This window comes from Syngnathus scovelli, chromosome 18 (genome assembly GCF_024217435.2).
Source record: "Syngnathus scovelli strain Florida chromosome 18, RoL_Ssco_1.2, whole genome shotgun sequence".
NCBI lineage: Eukaryota > Metazoa > Chordata > Actinopteri > Syngnathiformes > Syngnathidae > Syngnathus > Syngnathus scovelli.
Window position 1 is genome coordinate 11,566,828 of NC_090864.1, and position 24,673 is coordinate 11,591,500.

The 24,673-nt window shown below is 48.4% G+C and overlaps 4 protein-coding genes across 7 annotated transcripts; 2 read left to right on the forward strand and 2 right to left on the reverse strand.

Annotated features, from left to right (window-relative positions):
• Window positions 1–147: 147 nt before the first annotated feature.
• abcd3a (ATP-binding cassette, sub-family D (ALD), member 3a) lies at window positions 148–7,462 on the forward strand. 2 transcript variants are annotated; one of them, XM_049748789.2, is made up of 23 exons: window positions 148–481; window positions 1,273–1,309; window positions 1,399–1,494; window positions 2,091–2,179; window positions 2,314–2,383; window positions 2,645–2,742; window positions 2,875–2,998; window positions 3,160–3,216; window positions 3,342–3,484; window positions 3,710–3,779; window positions 3,944–4,013; window positions 4,131–4,228; window positions 4,378–4,469; window positions 4,566–4,654; window positions 4,909–4,981; window positions 5,095–5,158; window positions 5,252–5,329; window positions 5,756–5,821; window positions 5,896–5,985; window positions 6,065–6,184; window positions 6,343–6,447; window positions 6,577–6,633; window positions 6,959–7,462. In XM_049748789.2, the coding sequence occupies exons 1-23, from the start codon at window positions 372–374 to the stop codon at window positions 7,034–7,036; spliced, it is 1,974 nt and encodes a 657-aa protein (XP_049604746.1). In that variant the 5' UTR covers window positions 148–371; the 3' UTR covers window positions 7,037–7,462. The 2 variants fall into 2 exon arrangements, with proteins under 2 accessions (XP_049604746.1, XP_049604744.1); XM_049748787.1 differs by having other exon boundaries at window positions 149–481; window positions 1,396–1,494.
• Window positions 7,463–8,090: 628 nt separating this feature from the next.
• Window positions 8,091–15,970, reverse strand: LOC125985731 (basic helix-loop-helix domain-containing protein USF3). The gene is made up of 7 exons (XM_049748774.2): window positions 15,804–15,970; window positions 15,254–15,379; window positions 15,142–15,173; window positions 14,986–15,068; window positions 14,817–14,913; window positions 10,309–14,645; window positions 8,091–10,223 (listed from the first exon to the last, which is right to left on the reverse strand). The coding sequence occupies exons 2-7, from the start codon at window positions 15,295–15,297 to the stop codon at window positions 8,463–8,465; spliced, it is 6,354 nt and encodes a 2,117-aa protein (XP_049604731.1). The 5' UTR covers window positions 15,298–15,379; window positions 15,804–15,970; the 3' UTR covers window positions 8,091–8,462.
• A 270-nt stretch (window positions 15,971–16,240) lies between these two features.
• Window positions 16,241–19,263, reverse strand: naa50 (N-alpha-acetyltransferase 50, NatE catalytic subunit). 2 transcript variants are annotated; one of them, XM_049748830.1, is made up of 5 exons: window positions 19,070–19,263; window positions 17,749–17,882; window positions 17,528–17,647; window positions 17,364–17,430; window positions 16,241–17,283 (listed from the first exon to the last, which is right to left on the reverse strand). In XM_049748830.1, the coding sequence occupies exons 1-5, from the start codon at window positions 19,075–19,077 to the stop codon at window positions 17,106–17,108; spliced, it is 507 nt and encodes a 168-aa protein (XP_049604787.1). In that variant the 5' UTR covers window positions 19,078–19,263; the 3' UTR covers window positions 16,241–17,105. The 2 variants fall into 2 exon arrangements, with proteins under 2 accessions (XP_049604787.1, XP_049604786.1); XM_049748829.2 differs by having other exon boundaries at window positions 17,749–17,885; window positions 19,070–19,262.
• A 640-nt stretch (window positions 19,264–19,903) lies between these two features.
• Window positions 19,904–24,565, forward strand: atp6v1ab (ATPase H+ transporting V1 subunit Ab). Of its 2 annotated transcripts, none has more exons than XM_049748790.1 (15): window positions 19,904–20,060; window positions 21,001–21,094; window positions 21,196–21,324; window positions 21,449–21,663; window positions 21,757–21,894; window positions 21,955–22,106; window positions 22,203–22,365; window positions 22,452–22,560; window positions 22,636–22,758; window positions 22,898–23,012; window positions 23,136–23,199; window positions 23,275–23,478; window positions 23,551–23,645; window positions 23,709–23,880; window positions 24,002–24,565. In XM_049748790.1, the coding sequence occupies exons 1-15, from the start codon at window positions 19,959–19,961 to the stop codon at window positions 24,092–24,094; spliced, it is 1,968 nt and encodes a 655-aa protein (XP_049604747.1). In that variant the 5' UTR covers window positions 19,904–19,958; the 3' UTR covers window positions 24,095–24,565. The 2 variants fall into 2 exon arrangements, with proteins under 2 accessions (XP_049604747.1, XP_049604748.1); XM_049748791.1 differs by having other exon boundaries at window positions 19,911–20,060; window positions 20,997–21,094.
• Window positions 24,566–24,673: the final 108 nt, after the last annotated feature.

Genomic DNA, 24,673 nt, shown 5'->3' on the forward strand with positions numbered 1-24,673 from the left:
ACACACGTATGTGACGTCATCAAACGGATCCGAACACCCGAGGCCATGTGGTACCTACACCGCCAGATGGCGATAATATAATCAGGGAACCTCCCAAAGATCTTCTGAGGGCAGAGACTATAACTTTGTGGGAGGGCATTCAGTACCACGTGACATATTTTCCTAACTTCTTTCGCTCTCCTGAATTTGGCTGACACTAAAGGAGGTTGAGGAAATGGCAAGTCAAAGTCTATGAAATTCGAAGGAACACCAGAATTTGAGACGTAAAGCCCTTTGCGTCGAATTTGATTCTCTTCTTCACCGACGCACGCAGCATCTCTGTGGCAAAGAGACAGACCAACCGACACAGATCCGACCCTTGTGCTGAGACAATGGCGGCTTTTAGTAAATATGTTACACCGAGGAATTCCTCCATAGCAGGTGGCATTTTGCTCATGTTGTATTTGCTGAAAAATAGAAGACGAAAGCCAAAGCAGGAGTGGTAAGTGGATAGTGGTGTCAAATGAAAGTATTCCTCAGGGATCGTGACTTTGACAGGTGACAGACAACCTAAGAGCTAAAATTGCTGGCCGGTTGGTTTATACAATTTTGCTTATCGAATCTTCTCAACAGTGCAGTTCACCTAACCTTACAAGGTTAATTACATACTAACGAATGCCGTGTTTGGAATAGAAATGAGTGCACACTAAAATGCATTCTGTTTGCTTTTGCATGTATCTTAAAATAAAGATTGAAATGTATACAGCTCCAATAATCACCTTGAACACATTTGGATTAAAGCCATGTTTTCGAAACAAATCTTAAGCATTATCATGTTCTCCATGGTTTAAGCTATGCCAAAGGTCATGGCTGCATTATCAAATCTTAGTTGGTTAACCTTTGCATCTCTTGTTGCCAAATTCGAGCAACGGAGTATGTTACCAGCTCCCCGAAATCATAATAATTTTGCAGTGCAAATGTTATTACTTCATTAAGCTGTATTGTAGTTTCTGTTTAAACAAATACAAAGGTGCATGAACAGTATTCCCATCAAAATCTAATTGAGCTTTTCAAACTAAAAGGCTGCTGAAATATGCATATGTCACTATCATTGCACCTGATTAAAAAAAAAATTGATATATATACATATGGCCATTGTAAATACAGACCAGTCCTGAAGGACACTATAGACCTCCTCAGGTCTTCACCAGAAAAGGTCCCATTGAAGTCTGATTTGTATTTCAAAATGAAAAAGGCAAATATATCATTATTTTTCATTTTCTTTTCTTTCAGTCCAAAGCAACGATCAGATTTGGTGCCAAACTTGGAGGTAAGTTGAACGTTTAATATTGCTCAATGGTTTTCATAATTGCACTGCAGAAAGCAATTATTTCATTTGTCATGCTTTTCTTACAGAAGGATGGCAAAAAAGACCGTGCGGCAGTTGACAGAGTTTTCTTTCTTCGAATTATGCGGATATTGCGGATCATGGTGCCTCAGTTCTTTTGCATGGAGGTAGGAATTCCTTCTTATCTTTGGCTTGTATATCTGCAAGTCTCTTCATTGCAGATGTAAATGAGTAATGTATAAATAGTGTAGAGAACAACCCTACTATGGGGCAATACTTCAAGTATAATATTGCAATAGACATAAGTCATGTGTAAGGCTGGGTGATTTTGGAGAAAATATCAAATAAATCAATGGAAAACTAAACTTGACTTGTCCGATTTCCACCACCTGCCTCCCATGCCAACTGACCTGACCTATTGGGCTGAACTATCACATCGTGGAAATGTGTATTAGTACGGCAAAAAAATAAATCAATCATTGAAAACTTGGAGGAACAACCAGAAAATAAATTAGTCACTAACAAGGGTTAAATAGTATACTAAAAAATGATTAAAGAAAAAAAAGAACAAATGCCGGCTGTTCCTGCTATGCGGTACATATTTTACAGTAAGGAGGAATAAAAGAAGTTTTGATTCAGCTATATTATATTATTACTCGTTCTTCACAGATTATGAAAAATATACTATTTTACCTATTATTATTATAACTTGTCTGTACATTGGGATTTTACAATCATTATGTTGTCACTGTTTTCATCTCAGACTGGATACCTGATCCTAATTGCTCTGATGTTGGTGGCAAGGACCTACTGTGATGTATGGATGATTCAGAATGGGACCATGATTGAAAGGTCAGACTGTTTGAACCCTTCTAATTGGTATATGCCAAAGACTTTGGCTTGAAATGTCAAATGTAGCAGACTGGCTTTTTGGGGGAAAAAAGAACACATCATTAATATGGTTGTTTGTGTACGTTGCTTTGCAGTGCAATCATTGGCCGCTCAACAAGCGATTTCAAGACCTTCTTGTTCAGCTTTATCCGATTCATGCCACTCGTAAGTCTCCGTTGTATGTGTATTTTTTACGCTTCGTATAAAGAATACACGAATTGACATTTTCCAAGCTGTACTCATTTTTATTCACATTTAATCAACTGGAACTGGGTGAATCATTTTTCTTTTCTTTGTAGTAACAAAACGATCTTTATTCTTGTGCAATTTATTGACTGAAATCCATTTTGCATTTCCTCAATTCCTCTTTGTCCGGTTTGAAAGCAACTGGCAAGGGATTGATTCATGTGATGCGTTGCCTTCCAGATAGCCTTGGTGAACAACTTCCTCAAGTTGGGGCTGAATGAGCTCAAACTGAGGTTTCGCGAACGCCTTACAAAGCACCTGTATGACCAGTATCTGCAGTAAGTCATTCACTAACGTAACTATGTAGAAGCATTTCAATGGCTTTGTCTTCTTGTGAAGTAGATGTTTGTGCCAAAAATAACAAACCAATTGTGCATGTATTTCCTGGAATCTTTGTTTGTGTCTCTCAGGGGCTTCACCTACTACAAAATGGGCAACTTGGACAACCGGATTGCCAATGCAGACCAGTTGCTGACTCAAGATGTGGAGAAATTCTGCAACAGTGTGGTGGAGCTGTATTCCAACCTCAGCAAGGTAGTACATTTTCTCTCAGCATAATACCTTATAAATAAAGCAATGACTAATTAGTCAATGACTTAGGCCATTTTCACATTGTTTTGGTGGAAGTTGTTGCTAACTGAAATGATACCAACATTTTTGTTCATGACACTGACAGTCAGTTTTGTCTTTTGCAGCCTTTGCTGGATATCGGTTTATACATCTTCAAGTTGACCACTGCCATCGGGGCTCAGGTATGCTACACTGTGCTCCTTTTTTTGCTCCCTCTTTGCCTGTCTATGTCAGGCAGCCAAGCATTTCTAGCCATGGACCTTGGACTGATTGATTTATAGCCACATATTCATGATTTTCTACCTAGGGCCCTGCCGTTATGATGTCATACCTGCTCATCTCAGGTTTGCTGCTGACCAGATTGAGGAGACCCATCGGCAAAATGACTGTCACGGAGCAGCGCTATGAAGGAGAGTACCGCTATGTAAACTCTCGCCTCATCACCAACAGGTAAACACACCAGCCGGAAGAATTGCAAGGTCATGCTTGAATACACTTTTTCTGAAGTGGCCTGTGCTTGCTTGCTTGCTTGCTTGCATGCGTTGTTATCCTATCTTACATCTGGGCTCTTAAAGTCAAAATCAATCAAATGTAAATATTTGACAAAACATAACCTGAGAAGTGGCATGTTCCGCATTCCGTAAAGCTTTTATTTATTTTTATTTTTTCCTCCAGTGAGGAGATTGCATTCTACAATGGAAACATGAGAGAAAAACAGACCATTCACTCTACGTTTAAGAAACTTGTAAGTCTTATTTTCGCAGCGTAAGGGCGGGCACATGTTTGAATTTGCCACCTGAATTTGTTCAGAAATCCAATGTTTCTACATTTTCTGAACTTATGTAATTTGAAACTTTGATTCATGAGTCAAAAGGCAAGTATCCTAAAATCAAAACAAAATTCTTCCAGGTTGACCATCTACATAACTTCATCTTCTTCCGTTTCACAATGGGATTTGTGGACAGCATAATTGCCAAATGTAAGTGCAAGTATTTCTTATCTTGAAGTATGAACCTCTTGTTTGCCATAGCAGTCACCTGACCGAGCGACTTTGGAGCCGTCTTTGGGCTGATACTTTTGCTTGTTTTTGCCGCAGACATCGCCACTGTTGTGGGCTACCTGGTGGTTAGCAGGCCATTCTTAAACCTCTCCCACCCGCGACATCAGCACAGCAGACAGTCTGAGCTACTGGAGGTCAGCAATAGCACCAAAAATGCAACTCCACCGCCCTTACTTACCCGAATCGTATTTTCCACATCTAACATCACTGAATGACCCAAAGAAAGAATCAATTGATTTGAAAAATGATGAGATTCACGCAATGTTCTCCATATTTTCTGCAGGATTATTACCAGAGTGGGAGGATGCTCCTTCGCATGTCCCAGGCGCTCGGCAGAATTGTTCTCGCTGGTCGAGAAATGACTCGGCTCTCGGGGTTAGTATTCTGAAAGGTTTGTGTGAAAAGATTTGTGTGATCTTCTCTGCATTTGATTCATCTCATATGGTTGGTTGTCTTTTTCCTCCCCCACAGCTTCACAACTCGTATCACTGAACTGATCAAAGTCTTGAAGGATTTAAATTCTGGCAAATATGAACGCACCATGGTCTCCCAACAGAAAGGTATATTTTTTTTTCTCCTGCCTTGCAGTAGTTTTTGACGGTTGCAGTTGAGTACATTTGTGAGATAAATGAGCCGGATGCCCTTGGTGAAGCTATTTTGGGTTGCTAATGGTCACTTTAAAAAGATCAGTTTAAGATCAGAATTAAGATGGCCGGCCGGCTGGCCGGCCGTCATGCTCTATAAACAGTCCTAGGTCTCGCCCGATCAATAGAAAAAATAAGTGGAGCGACCGAATGTTTCATTTCACTTTCAGAGTCTGACGCAACAGAAAGTCTGACTCTCGTGCCTGGAAGAGGTGAAATTATCAACAGAGATAACATCATCAAGTAAGTTGTTTTTTTTTTGAAAAGCAAAATGAAAGATTTGCAGGAAGCTAGAGGTCGCTCACCTGATGGCAAGAGCACATTTCCAGAAGAACGTGAGCCTTTTTCTCTTTCAGATTTGACCATACGCCTTTAGCGACGCCAAATGGAGACATTCTGATCAGAGACCTTACATTTGAGGTCAAGTCATTCCTTTTTTACTTCATTGAATGTCCTCTGTCACAATAGTGTTCAGTATTATAACACGCGACTTGATTTTCCTGCCCACTAAAGGTGAGTTCTGGAACCAATGTTCTGGTGTGTGGTCCAAATGGTTGTGGCAAGAGCTCGCTGTTCAGAGTCCTTGGAGAGGTCATTTTTCTTCTTCTTGTTTTTTGTTTTCTACACTAAGGAAATCCACTAAGGAATTTATTGCATACATCAGAGAAATAATTATCACAGGCAGAGGTGTGGAAAACAGGTCAGAGTGGTGGAACAGGTCAACCAACAGACCGAGGTGTGGAAAACAGGTCGGAATGGTGGAAGAGAATAAAGAAAAGGTATTATCGTGCCCAGGCCTCAGGAGGAGGGCACATGAATATCACACTTGGTTGGGATTCAGATCCTGACTTCTGCGGAAAGTCTAGTTGTGCCCTTGAGCAATGCCAGATTCTGATAGAAAAAAAAAAATAATAATTTCCATTGCTTTCTACTCAAAAGCAGCTCCTTATGGATTGGATTGAATTGAATTTTCATATACCATAGAAGTGCAATTTGACGTTTGTTTGTGTTTCATAGCTTTGGCCTCTTTTTGGTGGACAGCTGACCAAACCAGAGAGAGGGAAGCTCTTCTATGTTCCACAGGTAAGATATGGACAAAACCAAGTCCGTGACAGTGACAAATGTACTCATCACTCCATTCCACTCCAACCCCCCAGAGACCCTATATGACCCTTGGTTCTCTGAGGGACCAAGTCATTTACCCGGACACCATTGAAGAACAAAGGAAGAAAGGAATATCTGATCAGGTGGGAACCCTTTCCTACCAAAAGCCAAAGCGTTCCATGTTGGATATGACCAAAATCCTTTTTGTATTGCTCTCTCCAGGTATTGAAGGAGTACTTGGATAATGTTCAGCTGGGCCACATCCTTAACAGGGAGGGCAGTTGGGACTCGGTGCAGGACTGGATGGATGTTTTGAGTGGAGGAGAAAAGCAGAGGATGGCTGTAAGTATTCCGCACTACAATTGTCTCTGGAATCACAAAGCAATTCAATAGACTTTTGGCAACTCATGAATGTCTGGGTCTTGTATTAGCTGCTAATGCTTGCTTGGTTGGTTGGTTGGTTGTTTTTTTTTCTTCTTCTTTCTCTACTGTCTTTGTAGATGGCCCGACTGTTCTATCACAAACCCCAATTTGCTATTCTGGATGAGTGCACCAGTGCAGTGAGCGTTGATGTGGAACACTATATCTACAGCCACTGCAGGATGGTATGATGTCTTTATTGCACACTTGTCAGCAAACGCCAAAGTCCATGTGTGCTTCAAACAGGATCCTAAGTTGGCTTGTTCTTTAAAATAGTTTGTTCAATTGATAAATCGTCCCTTTTTGTTTTGTAGGTGGGCATTACTTTGTTCACAGTGTCGCACAGAAAGTCTCTTTGGAAGCATCATGAAGTAAGTATTGATATCAATTCATTTGAACACAATTCAACTGTTATTTTTCATAGAGCGTGAGAATACACAGTTGTAACAAAGTCATCATATACATTTGTTCAAACATGAAACAAAATAAATAGCTTCATACATGTTTTTGAGGAAACACTAAAGTAGCCAGTCTGGCTATAAGTATTATCAACAGAGAACTTAATAGCTTATGCAATTTGTTTACTTATGTTTAGCAGCGTTGTTTATTAGGCATGAGTCTGTTGTGAAAATGATTTTTGCGTCAACCTTTCCTCTTTTTTTTTTTTTTTTTTTTTCTTCTCTTTCTTCTTCAAAGTATTACCTGCACATGGATGGCAGAGGAAGCTACGAATTCAAACCCATCACAGAGGAAACGGTGGAGTTTGGCTCTTAATTGGTTACGCCAGTCGTCACTGAAATGCACTTGTCTGCTAATCCAGTCCAAGCTTTGCACAGAAAACGGTGCCTATACTAGAAGATTAGGTAATGGCTTTGGTTTGGTTCTTGGGACCTATAATTGTTCATTTCTTATATGTAATAATCTCATGAAGCAGACTAACAACGGTTGGCATCATGTTTTATAGTGAAGAATGTCCAGGGCAGGGCACAGAAACCCATTTAGCTTGTCTTTATTTCAGAGGAAAGTAATTGTTCCAGCACTTTCAGTTACCGTCCATGCCCTAAAAATGTCTCTTTATATGTTTTATACTGTGACGGCCTTATTATGATTGACAAGTTGTGTGCCCATGTTGGCCACTCAACCCTGAGTCAGCTGAGATGTTAAAGCAAGAGGAACATAATTAAAGAGACGGTAAAGTGAGGATGGCTCATTTTTCTAGCCCACTTTATGTATTATTTGTCAAGTTAGCATTTTGTATTTTATCCATTCATTTTGGAGTAACAATGAAACGACAAATGCTTTTAAAAACGCTCACCTTTAATGAGGAATAGGGCCATGCACTCTTCCCCTTCATGTAACGTGTACATGAATTAAATACTAAAAGGTTCTGTAAAAAAAAAAAATTTGAGATTAGCCTACACTTACATCATATCGTTAAATGTAAGTTAAAAAGGTAAAAGAGCGGTTTAATTTTACTGTCTTTATTCTAAAACAAAAATAGAATATTGCGAGGAAAAAATCAAAGTACAACGACGCGTATATTCGTTTTGGATTCGTTGAATTTGACCATAAGATCGCAAAAGTGTACCGTGTGTCGCCCTCTGCTGGTCAGTATGAGAAATGACGCCGCGTATATTCGTTTTGGTTTCCCTGAATTTGACCATGAGATAGCAAAAGTGTACCGTTTGTCGCCCTCTGCTGGTCAAGATGAGAAATGACGCGTATATTCGTTTTGGATTCCCAGAATTCTTTTTTTTTTTTTTTTAAATCATAGTGCAATGAGTTAAAGCACACCAATGGGGTTTGTACAAACCATCATCACGCAGAATTTCCTTATAAACTTTATTAATTCATCTTTTTTTATGTACAAATACATAATCTAACCTTCTGATATGAAACGTGTGTATTTACAAAACAGTCTTGATACTGTATGGAACAACCTGATATAAGTTAGTCAAATACATTAACGCTGCAGGTTTCTTTGACAACAAATGGAAAAACAAAGAGTTCTCATTACAAATATACACTGGACAGACCAATAACGTTCCCCATAAAGCTTGAAGGAGCCCTTCAAGAAAAAAGCTTTGAAATGATCATAACAAATGCCATTGAAAGAGTCGCGTAAACAAATGCGATCGAAACAAAACCAAAGCGATGGCAACAGTGGCCGCTTGCACGTCGCCTGTCGTCCTTTTTGCGCTCACACGGCCGAGCTGCCGTCGTGCCCGAGGATGTGGCTGATGTTGTGCGCCGGCCTGTTGTGTTGCTTGCTCGAATCGGCGGCAGACGCGTTGGTGAGCGACAGCAGCGGCGACATGGGCATGGCCGAGCCGTCGGCGGGCATGCCGGCGGTGATCTCTGGGAAGAGCGAGCTGAGGTTGAAGTTGGAGATGTGCGGCGTGATGCCTGACGAGTTGGTGATGGGCATGGGCGGCATGTCCGGCAGCAGCGGGAAGCTGGCCTGGGCGAAGCCGACGGCGCGCGGCGGCGATAGGATGGAGCCGAAGCGGTTGTTGAGGCCGGGTGGGGCGCTGGGCTTGTCGGCTCCGGGGCTGGTGAACATCTGGTTGGAGAAGTACTGCAGGGTGACGTCGCCCGGCAGGCTGGGGTGGGCGGCCGGCGAGTAGGACGGGTAGAAGGAGGGTAAGGTGTTGGCTGGCTCAACGGGCAGCAGGGAGGGCGTGCGCGAGGTGTTGGGCTGACTGACGGGCGGGATGAAGGTGGAGTTGGTGTTGATGGGCGGGTTCATGCCACCCTCGGGGATGAACGGGAAGCCAAAGTTCTGCGCCAAGTGCTGCTCGGCGACCAGGTTGTTGTCGCCAGACGTTTGGGCGCCATCCGCCATGAAGCGGACGATGGTGCTGCGCCGCGCCTCGCCGCCCGACTGCGGCCGGCCCAGAAGCACGCCGCCTCCGGAAGGCAGGGGCAGGTGGCCCTCGGGCTCAAAGGGGTTGGAGGACCGCAGCGTTCCCGAGCGGGGGCGCTCGCCCGCCCGCAGCTTGGCGGGCGGCGCGTGGCGCGAGTGCTGGCTGACGGGCGGTCTCGATGCCACCGGCGAGCGGCCCGGCTCAGGGGGGTGGGCCACCCGCACGCCACCGCCGTGCATATTAGTGTTGACCTGAGAAATGTGGCTCTTGTTCATGGTGGATGGTTTCTGGCTGGGACTGGAGGCTTTGGCCTGGATGTCTGTGGAGGGGTACTCCATGCTGACTGCTGGTGGGCAGCACTGCGCCGCTCTCTGGTGGTTCCCCTCAGGTGAAAGGAGGCTCTGCATGAAACTCTGACAAGTTTCCTGCTCGCGCAGCAGCGCCGGTCCCACGTGGGAGCCCTGCGGCCCGATATGGACCCCCGCATAGCCGCTCGCGCCGCGGTTCCTGCTGTCTGCCGAGGGGGCCGCGCCCATTCGGAAGCTTCCCTGCTGCTGCTGCTGCTGCTGCTGCTGCTGCTGCTGCTGCTGCTGCTGCTGCTGAGCCCTCTGCGACTTGGGGGCCATGTCGCTGCCGCCGCGGGAAACCTGAGCCTCAAAACCGCCAAGCTGATGCGCACCGGGTCCAGGCGCCATGCTTTTGAACGGCGGGCACTCCGACACGCGCTGAACATCAGCCGGGCCCGGGTGGTCCGAGGGGAGTCGGCCCTGCGGGTTGTGCGGCACGTTGCCTTTACCTCGTCCCGACGCGTCCATGTAGCCGCGCAGGTCGGCCTGATCGGGTGCGGCGCTGCCGCGGGCCGGCTGGAGGTGGTGCGCCAGGCGCTGCTGCTCGGCGCTCGTAGAGCTTTTGCCAATGAGCGCCTCGGCGGAGTAGTTAGAGACACGGTGGCGCTCCTGGCGGGATGGCGCGCACGACAGCTCGGACGAACGCGACACCGGGTTGCCGGGCGACGAAATGAGCTGCTGCTGCTGCTGCTGCTCCAGATTCCTTGAAGTCATCATCCTCTGCATGGCAGCGTGGTCTTGACCAGGCTGAGGGGAAAGGCAGGGCACAGTTTAGATGGCCAAACGTGGCTTGGAGCGAATGCTTGACAATGTGAATGAATGCTTGACTGACCTTGGCCAGGTGGTTGCTGTGGTGGGCTCGGGCTCCTGCTGCCTGTGCCTCGCAGCTCTTCTCCTGGTGTCTAAAGTGCTGTTGTTGCTGCATGTGTTGTTGCAGGTGCTGCTGGTGCCTGCTGTGGGAGTTCTGTTGTTGCTGCTGTTGCTGCTGCTGTTGCTGCTGCAGATGGTGTTGTTGGTGCTGCTGCTGCTGCTGCTGAGTTTGATGCGAGGGCGCTTGGTGCTGTTGTGGATGCGACTGTTGGTGCTGCGTGGACTGATGGTGGGCCTGCTGCGGTTGCGGCGCGTGCTGCTGATGCGGATGCTGCTGTTGGACTGTGGACTTTTCCAGGTGGTGCTGCTGCTGCTGCTGCTTCTGTTGCATGGCGGCAGCGGGCGAGCCGGTCTGGCTGCCTCGGACCAGCCCCCTCTTCTTCTGCGCATGTTGCTCTTGCTGGAGCGCCCTATGGTGTAGCGAGTGGCGCTGCGCGGGGTCCGCCTGGGTCAGGTGGTGTTGCAGATGGTACAGGTGGTGCTGCTGCTGCTGCTGCTGTTGCTGCTTCATGTAATGATTGCCTCCCAGGTGCTGGCCCGGCTGGGCTGCAGAATGTTGCGGATGGGCCTGGGGCGGGTGGAGCACCCCCGGCTGGTTCTGCTCACCAGGGCGGTGGGCGTCCGTGGCTCGGACCACGGGGCTCATGAATGAGTTTGTGGAGAAGAGCGAGCCTTCCGCGTTAATCCTCGCCATGGCCGAGGACGAGGGAGGCAGTTGTCCTCCCATCATCTGGCCGTGGTCCGCTCCTTTCACGTCCATGTGGCCCACAGTGGGCGCCGGCGGCGGCGGGCACGGCTTTGCTCGTTTGCCTGTGTTGATCATTGCCTCCTCCTGAGCTTGGCGCTTGGAGAGAATCTTGACTTGTCGCTCCGCCTGAGCCCTCATCAAAGCTGTTTTCATGGGGGCGTACTCGTTCAGCTGAGCGGCGCCCGAGCAAGGCGAGAGCGCGTTGTTGGACTGTTGGGAAATGTGGACTGAGGCGGCGGCGGCCGGCGAGGGCACCGGGCACTGCTGGCTCGGCAGACTGGGAGAGCCCGAGTAGGACTGCTGAGAGGAGCTGGGCCTGATCAAGTTGTTGACGCTCAGGCTGGCGACGGTGCCACTTTGGGCTGAGCTCTGAGTCTGGACCTGAGACTGGGTGTATGTGATGAGATGAGCCGGGTTCTGCGGATGCCTGATCCCACCAACGGAGCCGTTGCCAACCTGTCCTCTGACAGACACCTGAACTGGAGGTTTGGCTGCATCTGCAGGTTTGCTGACTTCCACCTGCTGCACAGCGGGGGCTTTTTCTTTACTAGCGGGAGCTTTGGGCGCTTGCCACGGGGCTGGGGGCGCCTCGTTCCTGCCACAGCTCCCGGCCCGCCTCCCTGGGCTGTCTTGTTCTAACATGGCCAAAGCGAGCATCTCGGCCTGCTCGGACGTGAACGTAAATGTTCCAAAGGAGCCGGAAGAACCACTCATGCCCTGACCCTGACCTTGAGGGAGCATGGAAGCCACGGAGAAGCCCCGGCCTGCCCCTGCGACCGTGGACATGGAAGTGTCCGTCACGGGAGGCTCTATAGTTTGGTCATCAAGGTTAGTGTAAACCCCTTGAGATGCCACAAAGTCTTTCTTGGGTGTCGTATCAGGTGTGGATGGTGCTAAACTTGTGGCGGGTCTTTCTTCCTGGGCCTGTCGGTTCTTCGCTGCCGGCTGAGGAACTTTGACTTGGGTCGGCACCGTCGAGTCAGGCGTTGCCCTGACCGACGACAGCGGAGTTGTGGATGAAGCGGTGGACTCTTTACTACAAGGCACTGATTTGATGTCGTTGGGTCGTTGGGGACAAGACACTGATTGTGTAGTCTGACTCGTGGCAATTATTGAAGTAGGACATGCGGCCCGGGCAGCGGTGGCGGCCCGGGCAGCGGTGGCGGCCCGAGCAGCGGTGGCGGCCCGAGCAGCGGTGGCGCCGCCATTCACGGCGGCGTCAGCGCCACCGCTCGTAGTCGTGACAACACTTGTGCTTGCTTTAGACGGTGCAGAGAGAAGAGCGACGTTACTTTGCGCCGTGCGAGTCACCGCACCGCTCGCTTCGCATCCTACAGTCTCGCTCGGCGCCGAGCCTCCGTTTGAAGCCACGGTGGCGTTGTCATTAGTGGCCACGGCTGCGCTCGGCGAAGGCGTGACCGATGTGGCGCTGACGCTCGCAACTGCGCTCACCGCAACACTTGTGGTAGCTTTACTGACAATAACATTATCGGGATTTGCGCTACTACTTTGCGGCCGGGACTGACTCGATACGCTCAAGCCGCCAGATGTAACAACAATTTTTGGCGGGCTTTTTGGGGAAGCGACACTCGGTGTGGTTTGGGCAGTTGCCGTCGTGGCGGCTACGGGAGGAATGTCTGAGGCCTGAGATGCTCTCGCCTGGCTGAGCTGACTTTTCTTTGACGCTTTGGTCCTTTTGGCTGTTGAGCGTTTAGCACGAGGCGTCGTCCGCTGCCTCTTTCCGGCAGGCTTGGGCCCGCTCGCCGGTCGTCCGGCTGTAACCCGACTCGGCTCGGGAGCCTGTAATGACCGCACGGGCGGGACCCCCGTGGCTCCGGGGACTGTCCCGGGAGCAGGAGGCTGTCGCTTGGGCTGGACCACGGCGGATGGCGCAGCCGGAGGCGGGCCGTCGTTGGCGCTCTGGCTAGAAATGCTAAGCGGAAGGCCCTGAGAGATGCTCTGGTTCAGACTACTGAGGGCCCCGAGACTCTTGAGAGCCACGTTGGTGGTGGGTTCCTCCGTGGTGGTAGGCTGGACTAGTTGCATTGTACGTTGGGAAGCGTTTTTGTCCGAAGTCTTCACGGGCTTTAAGGCAAAAACCTGTCCGTTCACAGTGATGGTTTGCGGGCTGGTCTGGGCGCCGGCAGACGCCTGGCTCATCTGCGATGAATTGCTTGCTGGAGGCTGAGCCGGACGTGGGAGAATGGGCACCAGCTGCTTCCCGCCCACACTCTGCAACGTAGCCGTTGAAGCGTTTGCTGTTTGAGTCGCCGTTATGGAAGCGGGTGCGGCGGCGGCGGTGGCTGTGGAGGGCACCAAGCCCACCTTGGGATTCTGAGGGGCGGGCGCGGCTTGATTGGGAGCTTGGATGATGACGATATGTTGACAGGGTGTCGGGTTGCTCGCTTCTTCTCTCATGACCGGCTGACTCGGGCAGGAGTTGGCCTGCTGCAGAATGACCACGCTGGGGTTGCTGCCGCTCTGCGGCGCCGTGGCCGCCGCGCCGCTCGGGTTGACCTGCAGTACCTGCATGGTCTGAAGGAGGGGCAGCACGGTGGCCTGCTGTGGCGTTTGAGGGAGAAGAGTCGCCGGGGGCTGAGGAATGAGAGATGCCGGCTGGAGGACGGCCGACTGGGGTTGAGACACCGCGGCCGGCTGCGGGAGCACGGCGCATTGGGGCTGCGGGGCGAGGACCGGGATGGCGGGTCGCAGCTGGGGCGGCCTGGCCTGAATATGTGCGGTGATGGGGGCCTGTTGGACAGGCACAGGAGGCGGCTGCATCTGGATTTGAATGGGCTGAACGGGAGGACACACTGTCACCTGGTGGACGGCTTGGGCGCTGCTGCCAAGACTCTGGCAAACGGGCTGCACCGTGTTGCCTGCCATTTGCAGCGTCGTCCACGTGGTTTGCGTGCTCCCCGCTGCCCCCGTTCTGAGAAGGCCTTGACTGTTGGGGAGGGCAGTGTAACTTACAGTCCTGAGGGCGGCGTCCTTTGCACTCTGATTTATTGTGGCGAGGCAGGAGACGGCCGGCGGAAGCTGAGACGCTGAACTCGGAGCTACGCTGGTCAGGGCGGCGGCGGCGGCGGCGGCAGGTGGCAAGCCGGTGTTCCCGGCCGGTAGCTGGAGGGTGATGTAGGACACGGAAGGCGGCGGCTTCTCAATCGCACGCTGCTCCACCGTGGCGAGGCTCGAACCAGAGTTAAGCAAGGTAGCGGCAGAAGTAACTTGGAGCAAGGCTCCGTTTCCCCTCACACCTGCGCCCACCTCCGATGGGGGCTGAAGCATTAAGGTGTCTGAGCGCTGCTTCCCGGGGCTCGCCTCTTTTCCCGCGGGGCGCTTCACGTTGCCGTTGGAATAGACGATTATGCCCTTGGGCAGCTGATGAGTGGGCGTGACTTTGGCCACTTTGGCACAGCGCTGTTTGCCCTTCCAGTGGACCGTGGGGTCTTCCAGGAGATTGATGTCGTGGGCTTTGAGAAGCTCGATGTAGTGGGCGCTCTCCTTGCGAAGCTCCTCGCAATGACGCCGTAGTCGTCGGATCTCCTCCGCTGTAGAAAACGCACGACCGTTTGTCACATGTAAACCAAAACTCAAAAGTACTTCGGCTCACAATTTCTGTAAGAGTTGTCCTTCACCTATTCATTCGAGGGATTCACCGATTTGATTGGCTGATATAAAAGCTTTTAAAATGAACCTAAAGGTTTTTTTTTAAACTTTACCTTGGACTTTATCACCGCCTTCCAGGAGCATTGCATCATTTTGTTTTTTCAGCTCGGTGATGTAGCGAAAGGCCTGGTCCAGGATCATGTTCTTACTCTGGGTAAACAAATAGGGAGAGTGAATTGAATTGAATTGAATTTACAATCCCTGCATAAAATGCATCTTAACCTGTTTAAGTGCTTGTGAACAGGGCAGCAGATTGCCAATGCGGTTGATCCCTGCATTTATCTTCTCTTTGCGGTGCCTCTCGACTGAAGACAAGAGAGCAAAGGTAAGTGACTACAATGTAATTCTAGGTGACATTTCAACATTTGAATCATTTACCAGCATTGTGGGATTCTTTGTTTTTCTTCTTTCTGCAAAATAATTGGGAAACTCAGCTGATCAAGTACAGGACGTCGTTTCTAACTGCAGTATTAAATCAACTAGAACTTACTTGGGTTTTCGACCAGTTGTCTCGGTTTCCGTCATCTCTGGCATCCTTTCCCAAACAGGTGCCTGCCTGTCAGTCGAGTCACCACCACACTCACCGCTTTGACCTGAGATCCTTCCTGTGGCCGTCCTGCCATGCAAACACAACTATATTCAGGACGGCACTATGTGTATTGAACATGTTCAAAAGATTATACATGGAAGAAATTCTCTCATGGTTGCTTAGAAACAAGCGCTGCCATGTTAAAATAGACATAGTGCTTCTGCTACAAGCACAAGCTTTAGAAGGCATTGCAGCTAATCTTAACTCGTTGGCATGCATTTGCAACCGCGATGTGACAAAATATAGCTGAATATTGTGCTGCAGCTTTCCTGTACAGATAGTAGTTATCAGGCGAGTTAATTATTCAAGACAAAGTTAAGTAGCAATTAATGCTTAAGCCGTATAGCTTGCTAGTGGTTAGCCTAGCTCACTTTTGGAGCCGAAAAAGAGCGCCGTTTCGTTGCTATTCCGCTAATAAAACGATATTATAAGACCGCATGTTCTCATTCACCTGTAGGTTGGACATTTTATGCAAGTGTCAGCGGCTGTGATAACTTAAGAGAGAGGTTTGAGAAGCTAACTGTTTACTAGCTACCTAGCATGCTATGTCAATCCAGCTCCCAAAACAATCTTAGCAGGGGAAAGAGGCGGGCGCTTGGGAAGCCGAGAACCAATCAAATCTTAGAGGATGGGCGATGCAGCCAATCAAAACGGCTAACTGTACAAGTGCGTCCGACTCGATCGCTGGTTTTGTCTTCTTTTCTCCCAAAACGGAACTATTTTTAAATGTTCGCAAATGGTTCTCATAAGAAATTAATAGTGTTTTTCAATATCATATATAATTTTGTAGTCCTTCGCAAACGAATCTCGTGACGGCGTAAACGTGTCATGATAACCATAGAGCCGGAAATGAGTCATTTGACTTATAGTTTGATAACAGACAGCATCTTTACTGCAAATAGTAATTCGTTTATTTAGACGTTAAAAAGTCATACAATATAGAGCTCCAGAAAAAGATAAAATTCTTCAAAGAAAGAAACCATGCTTATACTACAGTAGAGAGAGGACACAAGTCTCCTTGCATGCATTCGGAGTCAGACCTTCTTCTGGGTACAACACACTCGCACACTTCAAGAAAACCACAAGCGGACCATTTCGGCGACCAATACTTGGCAGGAAGTTGTTGGGGAGGGGGAGGACCAGCTCTGCCGTGGCTCCTCCATCCCAAAAGACCTCGCGTTTCCCCTTTGGGGAAGAACGCATTAACATTCAATACTATTTCCCAAACCCAGGAGAACCTCTGAAACACTTCACCTCTGCAATGTAAAATGAAAATAAAACCAAACAAAACAACATCCGAATTGGTTGGAAATAAATTCCGAACGCACCACCACCACCTTGTTTACTGATCCTCATGGCCCGTGGAGAAGACATTCCACCCGCCATAAGTTGTGGTTTGTTCAAACTGTTTCAAAACCACACACTATAGAAAACAGCCCGCCCCCTGAATTTACATTTTAGAACCGCATAAAAACCAAGTCAAACACAAAGTATGCATTGCAAATACCACACTCAGGTTGTCAATCGGAGGAGCACTTTCTGGACACTCTGTATGAGTTACATGTGGGGAGAGAGGGATTCATTTGCCGGCTAATTGAGGTTGTTGTTTTGTTTTTTTTGTTCTTCCCCAATTTTGTCTTTGAAAGCGTCCTTGTGGGGTTGGGGCGTGTGTCACAGTTTATTTACGCGCAGGTCAGGTGTGCTGGTTTTTCCGAATTGCGGGTGACGCCCCGCTCGTCCTTCCGTTGCCACCCTACTCCGTCTTCTGAAGCTCTCTGCTGGGCGGCGCGCTCGGGCTGCGAAGGCTTTTCTGCAGGACGTGCGCGTCCGCCGGCTCTATCCTCTTGTAGTAGTTCTTCTTGGTCTCGATGATCTCAAAGCCAAACTTCTGGTAGAAGTCGATGGCTGACTCGTTGCTGATCTGCACGTGACTGTCGGAACGGAAAAAAGAATTCCATTTTTTAATACATCTTTTGTAAGGCCATTGAAAGGGAAAACATAGAGCCCTCACAGGTAAATGTTGTCAAAAGTGCCATCCTTCTCGCAGATGTTGAGCACGTGGTTCAGCATCTTTGTACCTACAAGTGCCCAAAAATGATTTGAAGTCACGACTTTTACATTGTTTGAGGAAAAAAGAAAAAAAAAAAAAAAATCCATCCATTTTGCGTGGCTCACCAATGCCAAGTCTCCGGTAGGGTGCGAGACAACCTAGGGTCATGATGTACAATCGCTTCTGGTTCTGAGAGTGGTCCACTCGGCAGCACACAGCCCCCACCGCGATGTCATTGAAGTATGCTGCCAGACAGGGGGACCCCGCTTTTATTTATCATCCTCTCAATGGGCTTTAAAGTACACTTTCTGTATTCTGCATGCAGTAAATTTGCACTGTCGCTTACCGAGCTTGGCGAGCTCGCCCACCTCGAGCACGTCCTTGTAGAACTTGTCGTTGTAGCTGACGGGGAAGATGACCTGATTGAGGCGCTTCAGCTGCTTGATGTTGTGGGGCGTCACATCGCCCAGCTCGATCCGGCTACTGGAACAAGAGCAAAACGGTCAAAGGCTTGAAACACGGCCAAAGTCACTCTTTTTGTGTGTGTTGTGCTTTTTACTTTGTGTTTTTTTCAGTGGGGATGACACCAGCACATGGCAAATACAAGCAACCGCAGGAGAAGACTCTGACATTACAGTGAGTAGTTTTGCTTTCTTGTCGATTTAATATGAACTCTTCCTGTGGTTAGAAAAATAATGTGCAACTTTGTTGCTAAAAATCATTTGGAAATGTGTGTGTTTTTTTTTTTTTTAAACAAACAATAGCCCTAGTGTGACTGCACACAACAGCCTTAGTGAACGTGCACCATTCTCTTTCACATAGTTCCACTGACAATGCGGGAGAAAGGTGAGGAAGAACGGGCATCCAGCTATTTTCTATAGGGCTTGGCCTCATTATGGTGAGCTGGAGATAATCCCATTTGACTGGTCTCCAGTCAGTCACAGGGACATACAGATTAACAAGCCATCACATTCACTTTTATGGCCAATTTAGAGTTTTCAGGTAAACTGAAATGCATGTTTTGGAGACGTGGGAAGACAAGTGTGGACAGACATTGGTGCTTGTGGACATTTTGAAAGTTTTCAATGAATTCAACATGGACGTCAAAACAGTATGCCAAATCCACACAGCCAAGATTCGAACCCGCAACCTCAAAGCTGTAAGGCGATTGTTCGAACCACCAATCTGCAAGGTGAATCTCTTGACCCAAAACGCACACTTGACATTGCTGACATTTAGTGACTACATTACAAACTCCAAATTTAGCGGTTGACTGATGAATACGTTTGATTACACACCAAACCAGTTCGGATTCCACATTTTTGCTGACTGAATTCAACAGACTAACATGCACTTTACCCGCTGTCTGAGTAGAGTAGGGAAGAAACCGCTCACGTTAGTTAAGTCTCGCGGGTAGCATCAACAGCACGCGTCCTACTCGCAACGCTTTGAAATCGGCGGGCAAACAGCGATGGCGTTCGGCCATCAACGGCGCTGTCGCGGGCTTCTTTTCGTTTTTTTAACCTCTGGCTCGGGTACCGAGTTTAAAAATAGCTTAGCCGGGCTAAGCTAAGCTACCTAGCTTGGCTAGCCTCGCCGTCTCCTGCCCCGGTGACAAAATGCAGTCGTTGAACAACTTCGTTCGCGGCTTGAAAGCGGACACTCACCCTTTCATCGTAAACTGATATAATTGTCACCGAGTCTCGACTTTTAGCGTCGTAGCGGGCGGGCACGGGGAGATTTGACAGAGTTGGGGTCGGGGATGCCTTCCCGTTTTACTCTCCACATGTAGCTCGTTGCGATGGTTAGCTTAGCCGCCGCACCGCTTTCCACGATAGTGAGCAGACTGTCAAACCTGCAGGACGCATGCGCACTGTGGGGAGGGATATTGTATGTAAGGCCTGATTTTGGTCTGTCAGGATGTACACTCGACTTTCGGTTTCTGTTGGCTATCTAGCTTTTTGTGTTATTTTGTGTTAACTGTTATTTAAATTGTAAAAAAAAATAAGGAAAAAAAACACAGATATAGAAACAAACCATTGTCAGAAGTAACAAAACAGAAAGTAAAGGGGTCAACAACCCAATTCTATTCCCCATTCTATCTTGTAAATTTTAAATGGCTGTTGTAATGAGGTTATAAATAAATAGATAAAACACCATCAAAGAGAACAACCATTTATGAAGTAAAAGTGCGTGTTTTAATTCAAATGAGGGTTAAAATGAGCGCTGTAGTCACTCATTTCCGCCGGGACTCCATTTTGGCTCAATCGTCATTGCACAGATCGCAGTCACAGTTGTAAGATCCACCTTCTCGCATAAATATGTGCTCGATGTGGGCTAAACTGCTTTCAAAGAGTTATTTGGTCTTTTGTTCAAATTATATTTTCATAAAACATAGTATTCGCAGCGTAGAATTTGTGAGCATTTATTGTTATTATAAAAAAAAAAACTAAGGAAATTGTTCATAGTGGTGGTTCAAAATCACAATAATCTTCGTGCAGTTCCGGGGGAGGATCCAAAATGGCTGTGCCCGCAGTGGCAGCTTCCGTCCAGTGAATGAAGTCAGCTGACCTCAGTCTGCTGCTGCCATCACGCACCACATCCCGCATCGTTTTCTGTCGAAGCAAGACAGCTAAACCGCCGTTTCGCAACTACACGGTGAGCCTGCTTTATTCTTACGACCACTGATGTAGTTTAGACACTGACGCGTACGCTATTTAATTTAGAATTGCTTGTTGTTTTAAGACTAGTCACCCATTGCACCAAAATGCCGGGGACCCCCTTTTCTCTCTCAGGCCGAGGCCGTCAGTGTTACCAAATAACCCCACCAATGTCATATTAACAAAGTATAGGCAATACAATCTTATTTGGAAGGTTATTCCATTGGGGGGGGGACACGGTTGCGCAAAACGAAGCAGAGGCGCCAAATATGTCGTTGTGTCATCACAACATTGGTTCAAAATCGTACGAATTAGCTGAGTTTAACGGGTTAACTTGTTTTAATTCACACCAGGGTGTGAGGACTGTGCCGCTTACCTGCAACATTCTAAACACACAATAAGTTAAAGTATACACACACACACACACGCCTACACACTGTAGATTAAATGCCATCAGGAAGACACACTGCCAGCTGTACACTTTATAAGCAAAATACAGTGATGGTGAGCTATTATAAAATATGAACCAAATTAAAAATGGGTATTCCTAAGTTCCCCATTCTCAGTCACAGTGTCCATGCTCATTTTCCACTTCCTTATCTGGCCAGTAAGTCATGTGCCACGGTCACATGATCATCAAGCATTATGTTTTTGCTCGCTGTCCTGATGTGGAATGCATGAAGGATTAAAATGGTGGGATGTCACATATGCACCCACAGAAAATGGCTTGCAAATATTTCCACGTCAACGTGTGCATCAAATGACTGAAGCAGGAGATGGATCAGTCAATCAAGCCACCTTATCTCTGCACTGTTTCATTTTCAAGTCTTCAAGCTGCTTTTTGGAGAGGGGGGGGGGGATGATCGCTGCTGTTCCTTCAGTGACTTACTGGTGGCGCTGTTTGATCATGTGTATCATCATTTCTTCCTCCTAGTCAGAAACCAGTGAAGATGGACACATCCAAGCTGCCCAAGATTCGAGATGAGGACAGAGAGAGTCAGTTTGGATACGTGCACGGAGTCTCCGGACCAGGTTATTGCCACTTTGTGTATTGTTTGCATGATCGACTTTCTTCCCAAAGTCTGGATTGTTATTTATGTGTGTTTTTTTTTTTGTTTTTTTCTTCACCCTAGTGGTGACTGCGACCGCCATGGCGGGGGCAGCCATGTACGAGCTGGTGCGCGTTGGCCACAGCGAGCTGGTGGGAGAGATCATCCGGCTGGAAGGAGACATGGCCACCATCCAGGTCTATGAAGAGACGTGTATCCTTGTTGGAGGCCAAATGTCAAGTATACACTTTTTGGCCACCTGCTTAGATACTATGAATGCACATCTATTTGACAACAGGGAAGAATTTCTCGCTATTTTCCTGAACTAGTATCACAGCCGGCGTGTCCGTCGGCGACCCGGTGCTGCGTACCGGCAAGCCGCTCTCCGTGGAGCTAGGCCCGGGAATCATGGGCTCCATTTTCGACGGCATCCAGCGACCCCTGAAGGATATCAACGACCTCACGCAGAGCATCTACATCCCTAGAGGCGTCAACATCGGATCCCTCAACAGAGACGTCAAGTGGGAGTTCTCGCCCGTCAAGAGTCTGCGGGTATGCGGGCGTTAAAACCGAATTGGTCGATTTTCTCGAGCTGATACAAGTGCGTGTGCAAGAGTTGATTTTATTCCTCCTTCTCTCTGTCAGGTTGGCAGTCACATCACAGGCGGAGACATCTACGGGATGGTCTACGAGAATTCCCTGATTAAGCACAAAATCATGCTGCCGCCCAAAAACAGAGGCACCGTAACCTACGTGGCGCCGCCGGGAAACTACGACCTGTCGGTGAGTGCCACGACTGACCCAATAAAACGGAACCTCAGTGACACGCTTTCTTCCAATCAGGACGTGGTGATGGAGCTGGAGTTTGAAGGTGTGAAGGAGAAGTTCACCATGGTGCAGGTGTGGCCCGTCAGACAAGTCCGGCCCGTCACGGAGAAGCTGCCCGCCAATCACCCGCTGCTCACCGGACAGAGAGTCCTGGACGCCCTTTTCCCGTCAGCCCTTTTCGAATGTTTTCACCCGAGCGAGCGAGCGACTCGTGCGTGCGCCGCCGCCGCCGCCAATGTCTGAATCTCTGGCTCGAACGGCAGGTGCGTGCAGGGAGGAACCACAGCCATTCCCGGCGCTTTCGGCTGCGGGAAGACGGTCATCTCCCAGTCGCTGTCCAAGTATTCCAACAGCGACGTCATCGTCTACGTCGGCTGCGGCGAGCGTGGCAACGAGATGTCCGAAGTGCTGCGAGACTTCCCCGAAGTGAGGAACATCCAATTCATCTCTCTTTGATGTTGATTTCCATCCATTTTCTATGGCAAACTTGACACCTTGTGTTCCCGCCACAGCTGACCATGGAAGTGGACGGCAAGACTGAAAGCATCATGAAGAGAACGGCGCTGGTGGCCAACACCTCCAACATGCCCGTCGCTGCCCGAGAAGCCTCCATCTACACGGGTACGTGCCGTGCCGTGCCGCCAGTTGTCATAAAGTGGCTTTTCTCGTGCGCTGAAGCCGTTTGGTTCTTGGCAGGAATCACGCTTTCCGAGTACTTCCGAGACATGGGCTACAACGTCAGCATGATGGCCGACTCCACCTCTCGCTGGGCCGAAGCTCTCAGGGAAATTTCAGGACGTCTGGCTGAGATGCCTGCTGGTAAGAGAGAGAATTCAAAACTGGTGTTAAGATTTGGCAAAATCCAAATGTTTGTCTGCCAGTAATAAAATGTGCAGATTTTATGAAATGGTCTCTAGGGGGAGCCCATGGTGAGTAAATGTTGTGTTGCTTCCTGCAGACAGTGGCTACCCGGCCTACCTGGGTGCCCGCCTGGCCTCCTTCTATGAGCGGGCCGGAAGAGTGAAGTGTCTGGGCAACCCCGAGAGGGAAGGCAGCGTCAGCATCGTCGGAGCGTGAGTAAAGAAAGAAAGAAAGAAAGAAAGAAAGAAAGAAAGAAAGAAAGAAAGAAAGAAAGAAAGAAAGAGAAAAGGAATTGTCTAGACTCCATCCCTGATTAAAATATGGTTTGTTTCTAGTGTCTCGCCCCCTGGTGGGGACTTTTCCGATCCCGTTACCTCAGCCACACTCGGTATTGTTCAGGTAAGGAGTCATCCGCACTGGATGCCGTCTACTCCGCGACGCCCTGTTTTTTGACGTGGTATCTTCTGGTGTCAGGTGTTCTGGGGTCTGGACAAGAAGCTGGCCCAGAGGAAACACTTCCCCTCAGTCAACTGGCTTATCAGCTACAGCAAGTACACCCGCGCCCTGGACGAGTACTACGACAAGCACTTTGCCGAGTTTGTGCCGCTCCGCACAAAGGCCAAGGAGATCTTGCAGGAGGAGGAGGACCTGGCCGAGATCGTCCAGCTTGTCGGGAAGGTTAATTGCCGACGTTGCCGTTTTGGAATGGGAGTTCAAAGACGAGCGCTCACCCGATGACTTGTCCGGCAGGCGTCGCTGGCGGAAACAGACAAGATCACCCTGGAAGTGGCCAAGTTGATTAAAGATGACTTCCTGCAGCAGAACGGCTACACGCCTTACGACAGGTCCGATTCTCTTTTTGTTTCGATTTTTCAACCCATGGATAACTGAGGCGTGCCTTTCTACAGATTCTGTCCCTTCTACAAGACGGTGGGCATCCTGTCCAACATGATCGCCTTCTACGACATGGCGCGCCACGCGGTGGAAACCACGGCGCAGAGTGACAACAAGATCACCTGGGCCATGATCCGCGAGCATCTGGGAGAAATCCTCTACCGGATCAGCTCCATGAAATTTAAGGTTGCTAATTTTAGGCTTTTTTTTTTTTTTTTCACGTTTATACAAGAGTATAGTTTGACTTTTGCCTGGTCTATCTTTTTTTCACTTGATAAATCACAAGCTTTCTGTTTCGTCAATGCAGGATCCAATGAAGGACGGTGAGGCCAAGATTAAGGGCGAGTACGCACAGCTGCTGGAAGACATGCAGAACGCCTTCCGCACTCTGGAAGAATAGACTGTTTCTTTTTTTCTGGTCTCCATCACATTCCACCTTTTGTGCTTCCCTGTTGTGTGCGTGTGCAACTTCATATGGAGGTCAAAGAGAAAAGATGTACTGTATTTGTGATTGTTTGATGCCTCAAGTCGGCGCACTCTGGATCCTCTGCATGATTTTGAATTATTGTGTAGCCATTTTGTTTACATCATCATCTTATGTGTGTGTGTGTGTGTGTGTGTGCGCGCGTGTGTGGTTGCTCTTCCATTGTACGCAAGTCACACACTTATCATCTCTGTACAGAAGAATTATGAACAGAATCCGTAAGCGAGAGGAGTCTATTTATTGCAACATTTTGGACGTAACGGTGTCGTTTTGTTTTGCGCTTGTGCGCGTGCGTATTTGTGTGGTGTACCTTTGCCGCGCGGATGTCAGTACGAGTCGGACGGCTCCCGAGCGATTAAACGTGCGGGCTTGAAAACAAAAGGAAAATCTGGTGTTTGCCTTTGTTGCTGTTTGACCGGTCTCTCTGCATGTCTCGCATAGTTTTCAAAAGTGACCTTTAAGTGTCTTGCAGGGGATCAAGAAGTCTTTATATTG